Source organism: Nyctibius grandis, chromosome 13 (assembly GCF_013368605.1).
Source record: "Nyctibius grandis isolate bNycGra1 chromosome 13, bNycGra1.pri, whole genome shotgun sequence".
NCBI lineage: Eukaryota > Metazoa > Chordata > Aves > Nyctibiiformes > Nyctibiidae > Nyctibius > Nyctibius grandis.
Genome location: NC_090670.1, coordinates 10718889 through 10735967, shown reverse-complemented (window position 1 = coordinate 10735967; position 17079 = coordinate 10718889). Strand labels below are relative to the sequence as shown.

Below are 17079 nucleotides of genomic sequence, written 5' to 3'. Positions count from 1 at the left end.
AACGGGCAGAGAGACAGCACTCAGCCGTGCCAGGGCTGCCTTCTCCTCTGGACCTTGCGGCGGTGGCATCCCTCAGGTAATGGCCAGAGTCGCAGAGGTCTCCCATCTAATGAAAGAAGATGCTGGGACAGGGATGGGACAGTGAGATGCTGGGAGAGGATGGCATGATTTACCCTTGGAGGGTCTCCCCCCAAGCTCCTCCCTGCCCGAGCTGCTGGCACTGTGGCACAGACGAGCACTGAGCAGCACCGCTCTGCAAGGGAGTACAGGGGGACTGTGGATGTCCCGGCCAGCTGTGGGGACCTGGCAGCGATGCAGGAGGCAGGTGGCACAGGGCTGCTGCCAGGTTGCAGAGGGCTCGAGGCGAGCAGGGAGGGCTGCCATGGTGGGGTGCGTTACAACCTGCCCCTCCGCCTTGCAGCGCAGCCATGTGATGCCGGAGGAGCGCTGTGGCGATGATATGGAATGTGGGCAGCTGCCTTCAGACACGCTCCGACAGGTGACAGTCCAGCGCCACCCCCGCTACGGATTCGGCTTCGTGGCCGGCAGCGAGAGGCCAGTCGTGGTGCGCTCGGTGGCAGCAGGTAGGGTGTGCGGTGGGGGGGTCCCTGGACACGGCCGCAGGGTGCCAGGAAGCACAGCGGCACCTTGCCCTGGTGGGACCATTCCCTGGGCTCGTCCTCTCCTGTCCCCTCCGATGGGCCTGCGAGGTACCCTCCACAGCCACACACATGGGCAAACGCTTTGGGGGTGCTTGGGACCCTCCTGCTTCCCCCCCACCCCACAGCCCCTGGGGGGCTGGCCCTGACCCTCTCTCCTGGCAGGCGGCCCCTCTGAGGATAAACTCCTGCCAGGAGACCAGATCTTGGCTATCAACGATGAGGATGTGAGTGAAGCCCCCAGAGAGAGATTCATCGAGCTCATCAGGTGAGGACAACACTTGTCCCTCATCACCTCCGGGGAGGGGGCTCGTGCCAGGCTGCTGTGCCCTGACCAGAGCCTTGGGGTGTCGATGCACACCCTCAGGCTCCGCTGTCACCGCTGGTCACTGCTGGTGTGGGGAAGCCTCAACCCGAGCAGGGGGAGTGCCTTGGAGCAAGTGCCGTACCTGTTCCCAGGTGGCCAAGGGGTGGGCAGCACTGGGAGAGCACCCACAGCCATATCACCAAGCACCCCAAGGAGCCCACGAAGGTTCTGGCCACCGTTGGGCTGGGGAGGGTGGGATGTTCTCTCTCAATAGCCAAATGCACTTGTTGAGGTCCACCACCGTGAGGTCCCGTACACCTTCATTTCTCCTTTCTGTCACAGGAAGGCCAAGGACTTCATCATCCTCACAGTCCTGCACACCCACCAGGTAAGACCAGAGAGGCCATGGCCAGCCCCACGGGAGCCAGGATGGGTGTTAAGAGCCCTTTGGGAGACCAAGATGGGGACCCTGGAGGCCCTGGGCAACCACTCAGGCAGCTCAACTGGGGTGTCGGACTGGTGTCCCACCACCCCAAGGCTCTTCCAAGCTGTCGGGTCTGAGACCTGCCGCAGCCCCGCAGGGTCAGTGTGGGCATGCGGCCATCTCCCTGTCCTCATCACTACCTCGTTGCAGGAGGGAGGGAGGAAAAATATCCCCAAACCCATATGGTTTGCTGAGGGCATCAGGCGTGTCTGATGAAGTGACCTGTCATGCCAGAGGCGGCAGGGAGGGACGTGCTGTTGCCGTTCACGGCAGGCTCGGCCAGGGTGTCCCCAGGGAGACGGGGGTGCCAGGCTGCAGGCCCCGAGTGGTGTGGCTGGCGGTGGTGCTGGCACTAGGTGGTGATGCTGCACTGGGGCAGATTGAACCATCCTGCCGGTGGCGGTGGCGGTGGTGGCAGGGCATCGCTTCTGCTCTGCTGAGCCCTTTGATGTTGGTGAAGGAGATAAGTGTGAGAGTTCCCCTGTGCTCCCCTCCTCTCCGGGAAGGAGATCCCACCACCCAGCACTGCTCCGTCAGGAGTGGAGCATGTGCCAGGCTCCAAAGAAACCTTTTTTCTCCTGGCCCTGGATGGCCGCCAGCCAGGACAGGCTGCTCGGCTGGCACTGGCACCCTCAGACACACACAGCCCTGTGGCACGACCGCCTCTGTGCCGGAGTGTGGGCAGGCAGAGGCTCCCCAGCACCCGGCACTGCCACCCGCACATCCCGCGGGGCTGCCTCAGGTCCTGCCATCTCCCAGCCACCCAGCTCCTCCCGGTGCCGCAGACCCACATCCGAGGGGCTCATCTCTCCCATCCGAACCAGTGCCAGTGCCTCCGAGCAAGCCCTGGCTCATGTCTGCTGGGGCTCAGCCTGCACTGGGGGTGCCGGGCACACGTGCCTGCTGGGGTGCAGCCCCCCCCTTTCGCTGAGGGTGCTGCTGTGACTTCAGGGGCTGCTGCTCATCGTTCCGGCCCTGCCTGCAGTACTGTATAACCCCAGCGAAAGGGACTGGCCTCCCACCTCCACACTTCATGGTTCGCTGCCTGCTCCCCTTCATCATGCTGGCTCTGGAGAGGCTTTCTCTGGGCCCCATGTCTGGCTTTCCCCATGCCACGGCTCCGAGGGCAGGCAGGTGATTTACCCGGTGCTCTCTTTCCAGTCTCCCAAATCTGCTTTCATCAGTGCAGCCAAGAAGGCGAAGCTAAGGTCCAACCCGGCGAAGGTCCGATTTTCAGAGCAGGTGACAGTCGGCGAGACGGACCCAGTAAGTCCTGCCCTGCCTTCCTCCGTGATTCACCCCCTTGAGGCATCCACGGGGCCGTGGGGTGTGAGGTGCTCGAGGGCCACAGGGCTCCTGTCCCCTGGTTTGGGCTTTGCAGGTGAGAGCAGCCCTCTGACCCGGGGAGCCCCACAGGGCAGGTGCCCTTAGGCACACTCAAGGCATTGGGTCAGTGCTGGGGGGACATGCCATGGTCCTCCCCTGTCCCTCCATCTGGATGGAGCCCCAGAAACTGTCCTTGGGAACCTGGTCCCACATGAGTCCCCCTGGGCACCCAAGGGTGACATCCAGGCAGTGTCAGCGCCTGCCCTAAGGACGGTCTGTGGCTTCCAGCGCGGTGCCAAAGGCTTTGCAGGAGAGCCTGTGCGTGGGGCAGGGTGACCAGGGCACTGCTGCGTGGCGATGGAAGCTGTTACGCTGCAGCAGCGTTCCAGCCCAGTGCCATTATCTCTTAATTGCAGGAAGATTTTATTAAGCAGCATACAAAAGAAAAAAAAAACCCACAAAAACAACAACAAAAAAATCTGTAAAGCACTTCTAGCAAATTCTATTTTTAAGCAAAATCAATTAAGTAATTATCTGATCAAAATGCTTCTCACTAAATAAAGCCAGCCTTGACCCAGCTTCCTGCACAGGGCATGTGCAAGGCTGAGGTGGGCTAGGCCTGGGTTATGGGTCGGGAAAGGGGGATTGGCTCTGAGCCACCCTGGCCACCGCCTCCCCTCGGGGACACCGGCAGGACAGGCTGCCAGGCACAGGCTGCCAGGCTCCGGGACGTGCCGGACGGGGCAGGATGCTCCGTTCCCGCTGCAGCTGCCGGGAGCTGGGGAAGTGGGTCTGTCAGGCAGCTCTGAATTGCTCCAGCTCTGCGCTTCTCGATGGCTCAGCAGAGACGCTGGATTTCCAAGGGAATTGTGCCTCTTAGCGAATAAGCCCAGAGAAGCGGAGGATGCTGCAACCGCTCCATCACTGACACTCTCTCTCCCCACCCTCCCTCCGTCTCTCCGTGCACCCCATCCTCCTCGTCTCCCCCGTTTCTGGCCCTGCGTGCCAGGACATGTTGAAGAAAGAAGCTCTCCTCCTCATTCCCAACGTGCTGAAGGTTTTCCTGGAGAACGGGCAGATCAAATCCTTCACGTTCGATGGCCGAACCACAGTGAAGGTGGGCCCCTCCACTCCCCCCCACCCCATGGCACCGTGACGCTTCTCTCCTCCCGCCTGCCCGATCCATTTATCCTTGTCTCCTGCTTCCTCGCACAAACACCGCAGCGGCGCTTGGCTGGCTGCGAACTGCCACCGCATGATGGATGATAGCCCCTCCGCCTCCCGGGTGACACGCTTTGCAGCTGCTAGGGATGGGGCTTTGCTGGTTTTCTCCCACTCCTGACTTTTCTCCGTGCTGGGAGCCTGCCCTCCAGCCAGGATGGGTGCTCCTGCGAGTGCCCCTGACAGGGCCCAGCTCCCTGCAGCCCCCTCCGAAACACCGCAGGTGACCCGAGGTGCTGGGGGTCTGGCTGCTGGTCACCTCCTGCTGCCAGGTCGCTTTGCCCAGCAGTGGCTGGGTACCATCCCGCGGCCCCTCTCAGCACCGCAGGGACTTAACCTGCCCTGGTGCAGCCCCAGGTGCCTGGGAGGAGGGGGCTGTCAGGGGGGTGCCAGCTCCCACCCTGGGAGGGAGCCAGTGCCTCGCACCCAAGCCTGTCCGTGGCATTTGCAGGACGTGATGGTGACGTTGCAGGACCGCCTGTCCCTGAGGCACATCGAGCACTTTGCCCTGGTCCTGGAGTATTCCAGCCCGGAGCAGAGCCACCGGTTCCTGCTGCTCCAGGACAAGCAGCCGCTGGCCCATGTAAGCTGCTGGATGCGGGAGGGCATTGGGACGGCCATGGCTGGTGGCTGGGGCACAGGGAGGCTCTTCTCCCACCAGCGTGGGGCTTGGCCAGGGTTGTGCTGTGGGGTGGCGTAGCCTCTCCTTGCCTCTGGCATGGTCCTGTGGGCTCAGGGGTGCAAAGGGTGGCCAAAGAGGGAGACAACACATCCCACCCTGACGGCACCACAGAGATGCTCCATGCTCCAGCCTGGACAGCTGCAGACAGCAGTCATGAACACCCTTGGCCTGCCCGGGAGAGCCAGGATGCTGGCGCTGCACGGGACCAGGGGAAAAATGGGGATCATGGAGGAAGCATTAGCCTTGGTGGCATAAACCCCTGCAGCACCAGGCAAAGCTGTCACACCAAGGAAGGCTGGGCTGCTTCCAGGGTGAAAGGATCAGGTGGTGCATGGAGGAGAGAAATCAAATCCCCCACCGAGGGGGAGGAGAGGGGGGCTCCTGGGCTCACCAGTCCCCTCTGCTCCTGCCACAGGTCGTGCAGAGGACACACTACCATGGCATGAGATGCCTCTTCCGTGTGAGCTTCTTCCCCAAGGACCCAGTGGAGCTGCTGCGCCGGGATCCTGCAGCATTCGAGTACCTGTACATCCAGGTAAGGGACTCGCCCCGAGGAACTGGGAGCTGATGGTGCCATGCATCTGCCCAGGCTGGGCCCTGGGGAGGCATCCCTCAGGTGACGGGTGCCCTCTCCCTGTGGCTGTCTGAGGACACCTCTGCTCCTTGCCTGCAGAGCCGCAACGATGTGATCAGAGAGCGCTTCGGCACAGACGCCAAGCCAGAGATGCTGCTGGGGCTGGCTGCCCTCCACATCTACATCACTGTCTCAGCCACCCGCCCCAGCCAGAAGGTCTCCCTCAAGAACGTGGAGTGAGTCCTCCTCCCTCTCCCCACGCCACCGTGCTGCCCCTCTCTGTGTCCCCTCCCTGTGCTCCTGCTCACAGCCCCTGCGTAACTGGGGTGCTCCCAGCAACATTTCGGGGTGCTGAGCGTGAGATGCCATGGGAGCCCCCCTGGAGCGGGCCGGTGGCTCACGGGCTTGGCAGCAGTGACACAGCCCCTGGTCCCACCACAGGGAGACCCCTGCATGCTGACATCCAGCTGCGCACAGCAGCCTGGCCAGGGCTGGTGGGGATATTTGCTGCAAGCCCAGGATCATTTCCATGGGAACCCAGGCTGATTTTCCACTTGGCATCCAAGGCGAGGAGAAGGCACTGTAGCTGCGTACTCTCGGCCCATCATCAAGCCATGCAGCCCTGGCTCAGCCCTCCTGCGGCTCCCAGTAGCCTTAAATCCATCCGGAGTCCATCTGTGCAGGCTGGCCTTGCCCAGTGTGCATGGGGAGGAAGGGGGGGACATGGAACCCCAAAAGAGGTTTGGGGATTTGCCCTGCGTCCCTTAACCTTACATGAAGGTGAGCGGGAGCAGAGCCTGGCACCGCCACGTTGCCCAGCCCAGTGCTGGTGGCTGTGACACCAGCCGGGGACCCCATCCCTTTGGGGACCCAGGCTGGGGGCTGCCTCTGCCCTGGCTGTGACACTGAGGAAGTGCTGGTGCGGCTCCAGCTCCCTCTGATAGCAAGAGGATGATCTCGGGCAGCATCCCTGGTTTCTGGCCCTCTCTGCTCATCAACGGGGTCTCTGGCCTGGCGGCTCAGGCAGACTTCCCTCCCCGCAGGAAGGAGTGGGGCCTGGAGCCCTTCCTGCCCCCCTCGCTCCTGCAGCTCATCAAAGAGAAGAGCCTCCGCAAATCCCTCTCGCAGCAGCTCAAAGCCCACCAGAACCAGCCTGGCGGCACCAAGGTGAGCCCAACCCGTGCAGCCACGGCTCGGGGCCGGTAGGGTGGCAGCGTGCCCTCTGCCCCCACCATTCCGTTGTCCCCCACTGCTCAGGTGCTCCTGTTATTGCTGCTTAAGTCCCCTTGGGTGGGAGATAAATCCTGGGGTGACAGCCAGGCAGCCGCTCTCTCTCCTGGATCCACTTCCGAGAGCGGATCTGGTTTTTGGGGACTGCAGGAAGGATCAGTGGGGTGAGACCAGCCAAGAGCAGCTCTCAGCTTGGTCAAAGCGGCACACATCAGTTAAGCCTGTGTGTATTGTTATCTCTGCTTCTGGGCTTGGAAAGCTCTGGAGGAGGCTGCTGAGCCCCTGCCTCAGTCCCTGCAGCCGTCAGAGCTCCCCAGGCGGGTTATATATCCCCCAGGAGGGTTATACATCTCTGGGGGGATTATACATTCCCCGGGGGGTTATACATCAAGGTCTGGGCTCCTCCCTGGCTGTGCCTCTGCTCTGAGTTACCTCCCAGGACGGCAGGGGAGCGGAGACCCCCTTCACCCCATGTCAAGCCCCCAGGCTCGCTGCCAGCACAGCCCATGCCCCGAGATGCCCACCAGCGTGCTGCACACCCCTGCTTGGGAGCTCTCGAGTTTGCGCCAGCCTCTTGTATTTCTTCCCTCTTGTGCTGGTGGTGATCACCCATGTGATGTGTTTTGTCAGGTCTCCACAGCCCAGGCAAAGCTGCAGTACCTGAGGATCCTGAATGAGCTGCCCACCTTTGCCGGGGTCCTCTTCAACACAGTGGGACTGGTACGGTAATTCAGGATGGGCTGGGAGGTGCTTGGCACTGGTCCTGAGTGTGTGCTGGAGGGGAGCCAAGGGAGATGTGCCTCCCCCAGAAATTATTTCCCTCAGTCTCTTGCTCTGCCCACTGGGGTCCAAGCCCATCCAGAAAAGCCTTCAGAGCCTCTGCAGATAGTAGGTCAGATCCTCAGCTCCACAGGGTCAAGGTGAGCTCTGTTCTTGACAGCCTTTTGGGCAATGAGATGACCTGCTCAGTGAAGTTGGAGTAGTTTCAGACACATGCTTATAGCTCGGTCCTGCCCTGGCAGCATCCTGCCATCCGTCTCAGAGGAGAGCCACCCTTGGCAAAGACGACTGCGTTCCCTGCTTGTCCACGCAGGGAACAGCCCAGCTGGCCTTACCATCTCCGGCAGCAGTGGTTCAGCCTGACGGCCACTTGGCAGCTCTCAAGAAGCCGCCACTGCCACGGCCCAGTCCTCCCTCATCTCCATCAGAGGCATCTCCACCCCTCACCCAAGCCACCTCACTTTCTCCATGGCAGGAGGAAAGCCACCAAGGCAAACAGGAGAACGGTGAAGCCGCTAAGGCTCCCCACTGCCTGGCTCACCTCTCCATCCCTCTTGCTCCACCTCCCATCCAGGGGTCACCATGTAAGTGTCACCTCTCTGCCATCCTTCCCTTTACCCCCACCCAAGGTCTCAGCACTTCCCTGGCTTCCCTTGCTTTGCTTCCTGGGTTCCATCTCTTGCAGCCTTTGATCTGCTCTGCTTCCACCACACCTCAGAGCTCTTCATCTCACAGCTCAAAGGGCTGCCTGTAGGACAGCGGTGCAGGCAGAACCACATGGTGTCTGGTCAGTGCCGCAGCTGAGCGGTTGAAACCTGCCTCCAACACTGCCTGGGTGTGCAGCGTTGGGCAGCTCACCTCTGCTGTGGGTGCCCTGCCTTTTTTTATCTCTGACACCAAAGCAATGACTGAGCCACCCTAAGAGTTGAACCACATGTAAGTGGTAGAAAGTGTTCCCTCATTCTCTTCTGCACTGGTCTGCCCAGCTCCTCTTCACCTCCAGGTCTGGCTTGGAGCAGCCTTCCTGGGCAGACCAGAGCAAGAACGATCTCTATTTTCAGTCAAGGCTTTAGCAGTTCTTCTTTTCTAAAATACATTCACTCCCTCTTCTGCTCCCTTCTCTCAGAGGCAATGTCAGATCAGGCAGATTTGTAACATGCTCTTACTTTTCTGTAGTGACACCAGCAGGCCTGAATATTTCATGTGGACAGTCAGTTCAGTGCTTTATTTTTAAATAGCCTTGGCATCCTGCACACCGTTCCCAGCTCTGCAGAGAGGCTCAGGGAGGGGGGTTCATGGCACCAGCTTCACCTGCTGCTCTGCAAAAGCCATCCGGGACCCGGCCGAGCTGCTGACCTCCACAGAGAGCCAGGCGCAGCCCGTGCAGCCCCAGGGTGCGTTTATTCACCCCTGTCCATCTGTCTGTCTTTCTGCATGTGCTCATGCTACCAGGACGAGAAGCAGCCAGCCACCACGCTTCTGGTGGGACCCCGGCACGGCATCAGCCATGTCATCGACCTGAAGACCAACCTCACCACGGTGCTGTCGGAGTTCAGCAAGGTCAGCAAGATCCAGCTGTTCAGGGAGAACCAGGGGGTGGCCCGGGTGGAGACGAGCATCCTGGATGCCAAGGTAGGCACGGGTGCCATGGAGGCAGGCACCGGGGAGAGGGGCTAGTGCGGAGGCTGCGGCTGGGGGTTCGGTGCTCACCTTTGAGGGGGTTCAGGACACAAGTGCACGTTGGAGCATCTGCTTGGAGATTCCTAGGGACTCAAAAGCCCCTTTCGCATTGAGGCCGCAGGGCGCGTGGTCTGTGGCATCTCCCCTGCCTGTCTGGCTCCTTGTGGTGTAGAGGCAGGGACTGACACCGAGGGTGTGCGATGCAGGCATGGCAGTGTTCTGGCCGTGACCCAAACACCTACCCAACGGTTCGAGCAGGATCCCTGGGATAGACAGGGGTGAGACAGGACAGACAGGTCGCAGGACCCTTCAGAGGCAGGACAGCGCCATGCCTCTGCTCAGGGCTGGAGAGGAGCGGTCCACGGCCATACCTGGGCTGGATGCAGGTACTGGAGGTGACTGGTGAGGTTTCGTGTGTTAGCAGCACTTGTGGAACTTGTCAAGCCATGCAGGATCGATGAATGAACTGGAAATGATGGGACATGGGAGGTCAGGCTCAGAGTGCGAGGAGAGATCACTGGGTGTCCCTGGGCCTGGGGGTCCCTGGCTCCAGTAAGCCACCCCCCAGGTATCTTGCCATCTGCCTCCGTTATCCTGCCCTTCAGCCCACAGAGCACTCTTTCCACTCCTCGGCGTACATGCCCTCCTGCGCCCTGTGCGTTATCATCCTGCCATCCCCTGCTAGTTGTTGCGTGGTGCCATGCTGGTTCTGGTAATCAATGCCCATGGTCAGGCCCCGCCACACCTCCTCACCCCTCGCGGTCTCCTGTCTCTCCTATGTCCCAAACTCTTCAGAAGAACTGTCAGCAATACAGTAAGAGCTTTACTGACTTCTTTGGTGTCTGGTCCAGCAGCCAGAAGATCCCAAGGAGATCTTCCATTGGCCTTTGCTCAGGTTTTCAATAAGCTAGGACATGTCTCCAGCAGATCCGCAGGCAGGTAGCTGTGTGCCTGTTCCAGGGCATTCACTGCCTCCCCTTGCCCAGCTCTTCCCTGCCCCGTGGGAAAGGACAGAGCTGAGAGGCAGCAACCTGACAGATAAATGCGAAGCCTCATCCTTTCCTCTCCTCCAACCTTGAATTCAACAGGACAGGGTTAGGAGGGAGTTTGGGCTAAATTAGACAGGAGCAGTGCTTGGCAGAGGCTGTCTCATGCCATGACATCTGGCACAGTGGAGCTGTGATGGCTGTGGGGCCTGGAGATGCTGCTTCACAGCAGACAGCGTGTATCTGCACAAGCGCCCCCGAGCCTTTGGCTGTGGGTTAGTTTTGCTGCCCCTGTGTCCATCCCTTTCCCCCGGAGGCTGACAAAGCTGAGCTGCTTTGCTGGCTGCCTCTGCCTTTCCTCATCTCCTGAGAGGTCTCGAAGCCTCAGCCCTCTCTGCAGCCCTTTCCTTGCACTCTCTGTTTCAGCCGTAGTCTCGCAGATGTCATCATGGTGGATTTGTTCAGGATTCTCCTGCTGCCTCCTCTCCTGGTGGATTTTAGCACTTCCTCCCACCAGGCTCATTAATTTCTCCAAGTCTGTTTTCCTGCTGCCACTGTGCCTGGTCCAGTAGCTCTGCTGAACTGCAGTAACGCCCTGGTAGCCTCTGCCAGAGCCGTGCTCATCCTCACCCCCTCTGCTTTGGCTGTCCCCTCCAACAGCCTCATCGGTGGAGCCCTTTGTTTGCATTTGTAATTCAGTGGGTATTTGGTCAACTGTGATATCTGTAATATTCCCTCTTCTGCATCCCACTGAGGTCGGTCATTGCCCAGGTGAAGTCTTGGTGTCCTGCTGTGCCTGTCCCTACCCTTCGAAACCCTCAGACCTGTGGGAGCCCGGCCCCTCCAGCTCTCTGGGCTTTGCAGGAGCCCACCGAGTCTCCTCCTTACTGCTTATAGAGCAGGTATAACCAAGGGCTATTGTCTGCACCATGAGCAACCCTTCTGGTTCCTCCTGGTGCCCACGCCCCTTGGCTAGGTGTGTATAAATCACAGTATTAATACATTAATAATGGGCTCGTCATGACCCCGTGACTGACTGGAGCACGGCGTGTTCCCGCTGTCACGCAGCCCCACGGCCGTCTCGCCGGCTGCGAGGATCGCAGGGGGAGATGTGCGGCGTTGGCTCTGCTCCACGCAGCGCTGCTCAGCCACCGTGGCATGCACGGGCCCCTCTGGTGCCACTGTCCCCTCCCGAGCATGTCACAGGACAGTCGTCATCCCTGGCACAGTCCGGTGCGTGGCGGAGACTGGCCGCAGGAGCGGCAGATGTGCTGGAGGCTGAGGTGATGCTGACATCCATCTGCTATAAATTAAATGGCAATTCCCATGCGGCTTCTCCACAGCTCCCGCAGTGCCGCTCCCCTCAGCCGTGCTCTGCAGCAGTAATGAACTCCGTAACACCACCAGCCCTGTCCTGCTCTAGGAGACTTGCTCCCTCGTCCCCTCTATCCAGCCTCCCAATTGCTGGAGAAAAGGCAGCTCACGTACAACTTCCCGCAAGCACGTACGCATGCACAGCAGCTTTATCTCCCTGAGAAACTCCAGGCAGCTCCCTACAGCCCCCGAAAGCCCCTCTGCCTGCCTGGAGCAGAGTGAGCACCCCGCTTGTGAGCCTTAGCAGGCTCAAGAGCACCCTGCCGTTATCTGTCTCCATTTAACTGTTACCCAGAGGGCTGGGGGTTTCAAAGCCAGAAAGTCTGCTGCAAAATGAGGCATATGCTAATCCTGTGCAGGACAGCGATGGATGAGGCAGGCTAAGAAAAGCAGGCAAAAAGATCATTACCTCGCAGTGCTAATCTGCTTTCTGCAATTATGCTATTGCACTGAACGTGTCGCTGCCGAAAGCCCTGGGGTGCAAATAAATCTGACTCTGCCGTGAGCTGTAAACCATTAGAGGGTTGTGCTGTCCCGACTGCTCTGGGGACCTGTGCTCAAATCCGCGTCGCCCCGGAAGCCCGTTGGAGCCCCGCGGGTTGCGGAGCAGGTGGGGGTGTCCCCTGGGGCCATGGCACTGCAGCGCCTGGCACTGCGCTGCGGGATGCTGGTGCTGGGGCAGCTCAGGTGCGTCCCCCAAGTCGTGGCAGGGATGCGGGGGAGCCAGCCGGAGTCGGTGGGGTGGCAGCTGCTCGCTGGGTTACTGTGGAAACGGCAGATGTTCGGTGACGGTGTAGGGATTTGTGCAGCAAGGCCATATTGGATTTCTGAGCACCAGGTTTACTGAGGTTGTGTAGTTGATCCTAAAGGTTCAAAAAAGGGGTCAGGTCACGGAGCAGCCATCAGCCGGGAGGTCTGCACGACCCGACTGCTCCAGCCAGCGCCGCCCCAACGTCCTCACCCGCTGCTCGCCTGCAGCCGCAGCACAGACGTACCCACGGGGAAGGAGATGGGGAAGATTTTCAGGTGACAAGCAGGCTTGAGGAGATCGTAAACCATTTGCATTTAGTTCAGGAGGAAAAGAAATTATGTTTGTCTTATAAATTATTCACTAGGTAGTTAGTTGGTTTGTTTTGGAGCTTTTCCATCCTGGGCTTTAGTTTCTCTTTAAAGCAGCCCATTTGGGATACAAACCCAGGCCTGGTGCCTCTGCTTTGCTTTCTTTAGCTGTTTGCCTCTGTGAGGGTGGCAAGGGTGGGGGCAAGTGCTGGCAGGACCCCTCGTAGAGGAGCTGCGCACCTCAGGATACAGGAACAAAAGCCTCCAGACCTCTGCTACTGGGTCCAAGAAGGATTTTTATTCCCTGCAATGTCTGAAGGAGGTGCCGGGAGGAGAGGAGCAGGTTTCGCCTCGACAGCCATGGAGGGAAGGGGGCAGGTTGGCTTGGAAATGCTGAGAAAGTTCACAGCACACAGCTGGGGACAGGACGGTGCTTCCCCAGCTGTGCTGCAGTGGTGCAGGCGTTTTACAGGATTGTATGGTCATTCCCACCTGGCAAAGTCCCCTTTCTGCTGGGGCCGTCGCTTCTCCGCTCTTCCTCCTGTGCTCTGGACTTGCCAGTGTTTGAGCATTGATTCTGGAGCTCATAGATTCACTGGGGACAGGGTGGTGGCACAGGGTGTCTCCTGTGATCTTTAGGCATTAAATGCAGCTTGTCCCAGTGGTCTGGGGGCCCCACAGGACTGGGGGCTTCCCCCTTCAGCTGCCCGGCAACGCTGGGACCAGCATTTGAGAGTGGCCAATGCTTCTGAGCCAGCTCAGATTTGGGCTTCCAGGCACGCATCTCCCCTCCTCCCCAGCACAGGACAGCAAAGTCCTCTTGTACTTTCCCACATCCCAGGAGGGGCAGTGTCAGCATCTCCTGCCGGCAGCCCGGCAGTGCTGATGAGGGGCAGAGGGGCTGCTGCTCACCCAAGCTCCCCAGGGCAGGAGGCAAGGGGAGAGCTGCTCAGCCCCACAGCCGCCTCAGAGCCAGCTCCTGACGTCCACCTGGGTGGCCCCACCAGGTCGCACCCCTGGCTGTGCGGCTCCGCAGCTCCTGCAGAAGCAAAGGTTTTGTTCTTACTGACATGCCTTTTCAAGTGGAGCATTTCTCCTTTCTGATTTACACTGCTACGTGCCGCTGGGCTTTTCGTTATTAACAGTCTTGACGTTGGCAAAAAAGCTGCCGAAGCCCTCTGCATGGGAATGGAAGAGGAACACTCGGGGGGCAGCGAGATCGCCTGAGCCCGGAAAAGTGTCTGCAATTTAACGGAGGAGCTGTCCCAGGCTGCACCTCGTCCCCACACCGGGCTGCGGGGCAGGAGCCCACGGCAGCTGGCTGCTCGCCAAGCGCAATTCAATCAACGGCATCAGGGTAATTGACTTCATGTCTCCCAGCAGGGCCTGCAGCCAGCCGGCGCTTTAGCCGAGATCAAGACTCAACAGAGGAAAACAAAGGCAAAATTAATTCAGAAAGGTCCCCGGCTGCTGCTGTGCCTGGAATCTGGCCATTGATGCCTGTGTCCCAGGGGCCCCGGCGTGCTTCCAGCCTGCCACGGAAATATAGACCCGCCGCGCACGGCCAGCATGCAGCCTTCTGCTCTGCCCCTGGAAGGAGACGAGTCCTGCCCACCGGCAGCCCCTCTCTCACTAGTGATGGGATGGTGACCCCTCTGCCTCTGAGCCTTCCCCGCCAGAGCTGGCCCCGAGCCCAGTGGTGCTTCCCCAGCCCAGCGCGGCAGGGACGGGCTGTGGGTGCCGAGGCCGGTGCCGTACATGCCTTTGCCAAATGGTGGGGAGCCCCATCAAACCGAGGAGAGCAGGCAAGGCCGGCGTTACTCCTGCTTGTGCAAGCAATGACTGAAGCCATTGGATTTCTCATACAGGAAGAGCGAGGCTTTGCAGCGATGACGGACTTAAAGGCTCTGGTTCCCTCAGCTGAATTCATCTTTATTTGCATTAAGCCATTCTGAAACACTGTCATCTCGTGGGAGAGAGGGAGGGATTGAGATTTCCTTTGGCTCGGTACCTGGGGTGGGAGGCGCAGATGCAGTTTCCCCTCCTTGTACAGCCTTTGTAGCGGGATGTAAAGCAAAGCACGTACCAGCCCCGGCGCCATCCAAGGCGCTGCCTGTAGGCACCCAGGACGGGAGCCAGCCAGAAAGACAAGAGTCAGACAACATGTGGAGAGGATGAGTTTCCAAGCCTGCAAAGCTAAATTTGTTTTGTTTATTTAGGAAAAAAAAAAAAAAAAACAAACCCAAACAAACAAGCAGACCTCAGACATCCAGTGCTGTGGGCGTGAGCGCAGCCCAATGATGCTGCAGCCTTGGGAGTCCTGAGAACTTGCTTCAAAAAATAGGAAACGTGGAGGTGCCAAAAGCACCGGCAGGCTCCGGTTATTAGAAATCCCCCAGGGAAGAGCACAAGCCCTTCGAGTAGCCAGGAGGAGATGAAAGCCAGCCAGGGTGGCAGCTGCAGCGTGATGGGAAGGTGGAGGTTGGACCATCAGCAGCACCATGGAAGTGGAGAGAAGGAGACAGCTACACGTTTGCAGTCTATAGAGGTACCTCTCCACCCGCTGTGACGTTTTGTGGGACCGTGCAGGGACCAAGGAGGGTGTTCACCCAGCCGAAGTGGCAGCTGCTCAAGCCCTAAGGAAGGAGACGCTGCTGCAGAAACCCAAAGGTCTGCTGCTAAGAAAGGCAGGAGGTTTATTGATCAACAAATGGGAAATAATGGTCCTAATCACAGGCAGCCTGGTATTGATAGAGCTGAGTGAATAATGGTTAAAGGGAGGGAAGGAAAGGTCAATGCACAAGTGAAAAATTGACTGCTGTCTCGTTAGGCCCGGATGCTTATATTATTAATTATAAACTTGGCAGTGCACCTCAAGTAAGCCAGGGAACATAAATTATGTAAATTCATCTCCCATCTTTCTACTGCACTACATTAAAGGAAGCAGGGTGAGACACAAAGTACATGATAAAGGGGGGAGATTAAAAGGAGATGCACATAAGCTTAAGGGTTATAGCATGCATAGATCAGGTCATAAATTCATTTAAATATGAGGACTGTTAAGATCCCTGGCCATAAAATTTCCTCCAGACGTTCTTCTATGAAACCTTCACCTTTGTCTAAGCAAGAGAATATCCTCCAGAAGGACGTCGAGGTTTGATTTAAAGGCAGAGCATAATATAAAAAGCACTGTATTCATAATAAGCTGATGGAAAATTCATCTCTCATATCCAGTATAAATGTATTTTGTTTTACTTTCCAGAAAGACTGGTTGCCAAGCAGGAAACTTTAAGTGAAAAAAATGTCCTTTTCTCATTAGGACTAGAAAATCTAGAAAACCAGTATGAATGAAAGATCAAAACATCAACAATTTCAGGCTGGTATTAACGCATTTAGATGCAAAAAGAGCATTCTCTCTAAAATTTGCTTCTTTTCATGTTGGCATATTACAGGTCAGAGATGAACCTTTACCTGTGCATCCCACTGGGAATCTGATGTTTGGCATTTTTAGAGCAGTCGGATTATCCCAGTAAGTTTGGTTCTGTGTAAAAGCAGCTTTCATCCTAAAGGTGCTGCTGCCCTGACAGAAATCAGACAGGCATTTCTGTTCTGGCAGCCCAGGGAAGCAGAGCCCTCGGGGCCACCGAGGTACGAGCCCCCGCCGGTGTCGCAGCGAGAACATGCTGGCGAGGAGGAGGAAGAGGATGGGTTGGTTGGCATGAGACATGCGTGGCGGGAGGATAACCAGAGGGTTATCCTAGTTAATAACTTGTTCCTCATCGGTGATTAACACCATCTCCTGAATAACAGCTGGGAAACAGGTACTGCATTTTGTGTCCACTTCCAAAAAAATCAGTGCCGACGGGGCAGAGAGCAGGTCTTAGAGGAACGACACTGGGTTTGCTCCTGCTGCATCCTTCCCTGCCTTCCAGCTGCTCACAGAATTCTCTGCTCTACTGCACCACCAGGTTTAGAAAACTTGTGAAGATTCACGCTCTTTCAGGTTGCTGCCTTTTTGTCACGCCTGGTTGAGACTGAGCAGCGAGTTAAAAAAATTGCAGGGGGAGGCATGAGCCCCAGCCTCTTGGGGCCTGGGCCGATACGAGCTCTCACTGCTCCTTGCAGGGTGTTTCCAAAGGAAAGGAGGTCAATCCCATTCAGCGCAAGACATGGGTATCACAAGGAAGCCCAAAGCACAGACCACAGTCCTGCGCTGTTGTTACTTAGAGCAGCTCCCTGCAAAGCTGCCCTGAATTTACCATCTAAAGCCCTTAGCAACAGTAGTTGGAAATTTTTCATGCAGCTGCTCAGAAAGTCAATGTTTGCTCAGCTCACCTGTGCCTGGCTGTCTCCGTGAAATCTCATCTGCCTTGCGTGCGTGGAACAGGGTGACCAACATTGACGATGTCTCAAAATAACATCTCCGTTAGCTGCCATCCCTGACACCTCCTCTTTCCCGAGGAAACAAGGCTGCTGTGATTGTGTTGCCTCTTTCTTTGCCTCTTGTACCCCACAAATCACTTTCAGATCTGTTGGCCGCTTTCAGGGAGATGTGGCAGCAGGGTGGAAGTCTTGAAGGCAGCTGAGCTGCTGCCATCTCAGCAAAATTACCTCGGTGGGTGGAAGAGAGCGATTCAGTCTTGTAACGCCACGTGAGAAAGGGTTGCAGCCAGACAGCGAGCAGCAGAGAAGCCACCGAGGCCAGGGGTCATGCACA

General features: G+C 58.1%; 1 protein-coding gene across 1 annotated transcript in view; it reads left to right on the top strand.

Annotated features, from left to right (window-relative positions):
* Window positions 1-433: 433 nt before the first annotated feature.
* FRMPD3 (FERM and PDZ domain containing 3) overlaps window positions 434-17079 on the top strand; it is a 29244-nt gene continuing 12598 nt past the window's right edge. Inside the window, 11 exon segments of the mRNA XM_068412016.1 lie at window positions 434-584; window positions 825-927; window positions 1309-1354; window positions 2612-2716; window positions 3786-3893; window positions 4449-4580; window positions 5095-5214; window positions 5353-5489; window positions 6297-6420; window positions 7114-7203; window positions 8716-8895. Coding sequence (XP_068268117.1) covers window positions 434-584; window positions 825-927; window positions 1309-1354; window positions 2612-2716; window positions 3786-3893; window positions 4449-4580; window positions 5095-5214; window positions 5353-5489; window positions 6297-6420; window positions 7114-7203; window positions 8716-8895 — 1296 coding nt within the window.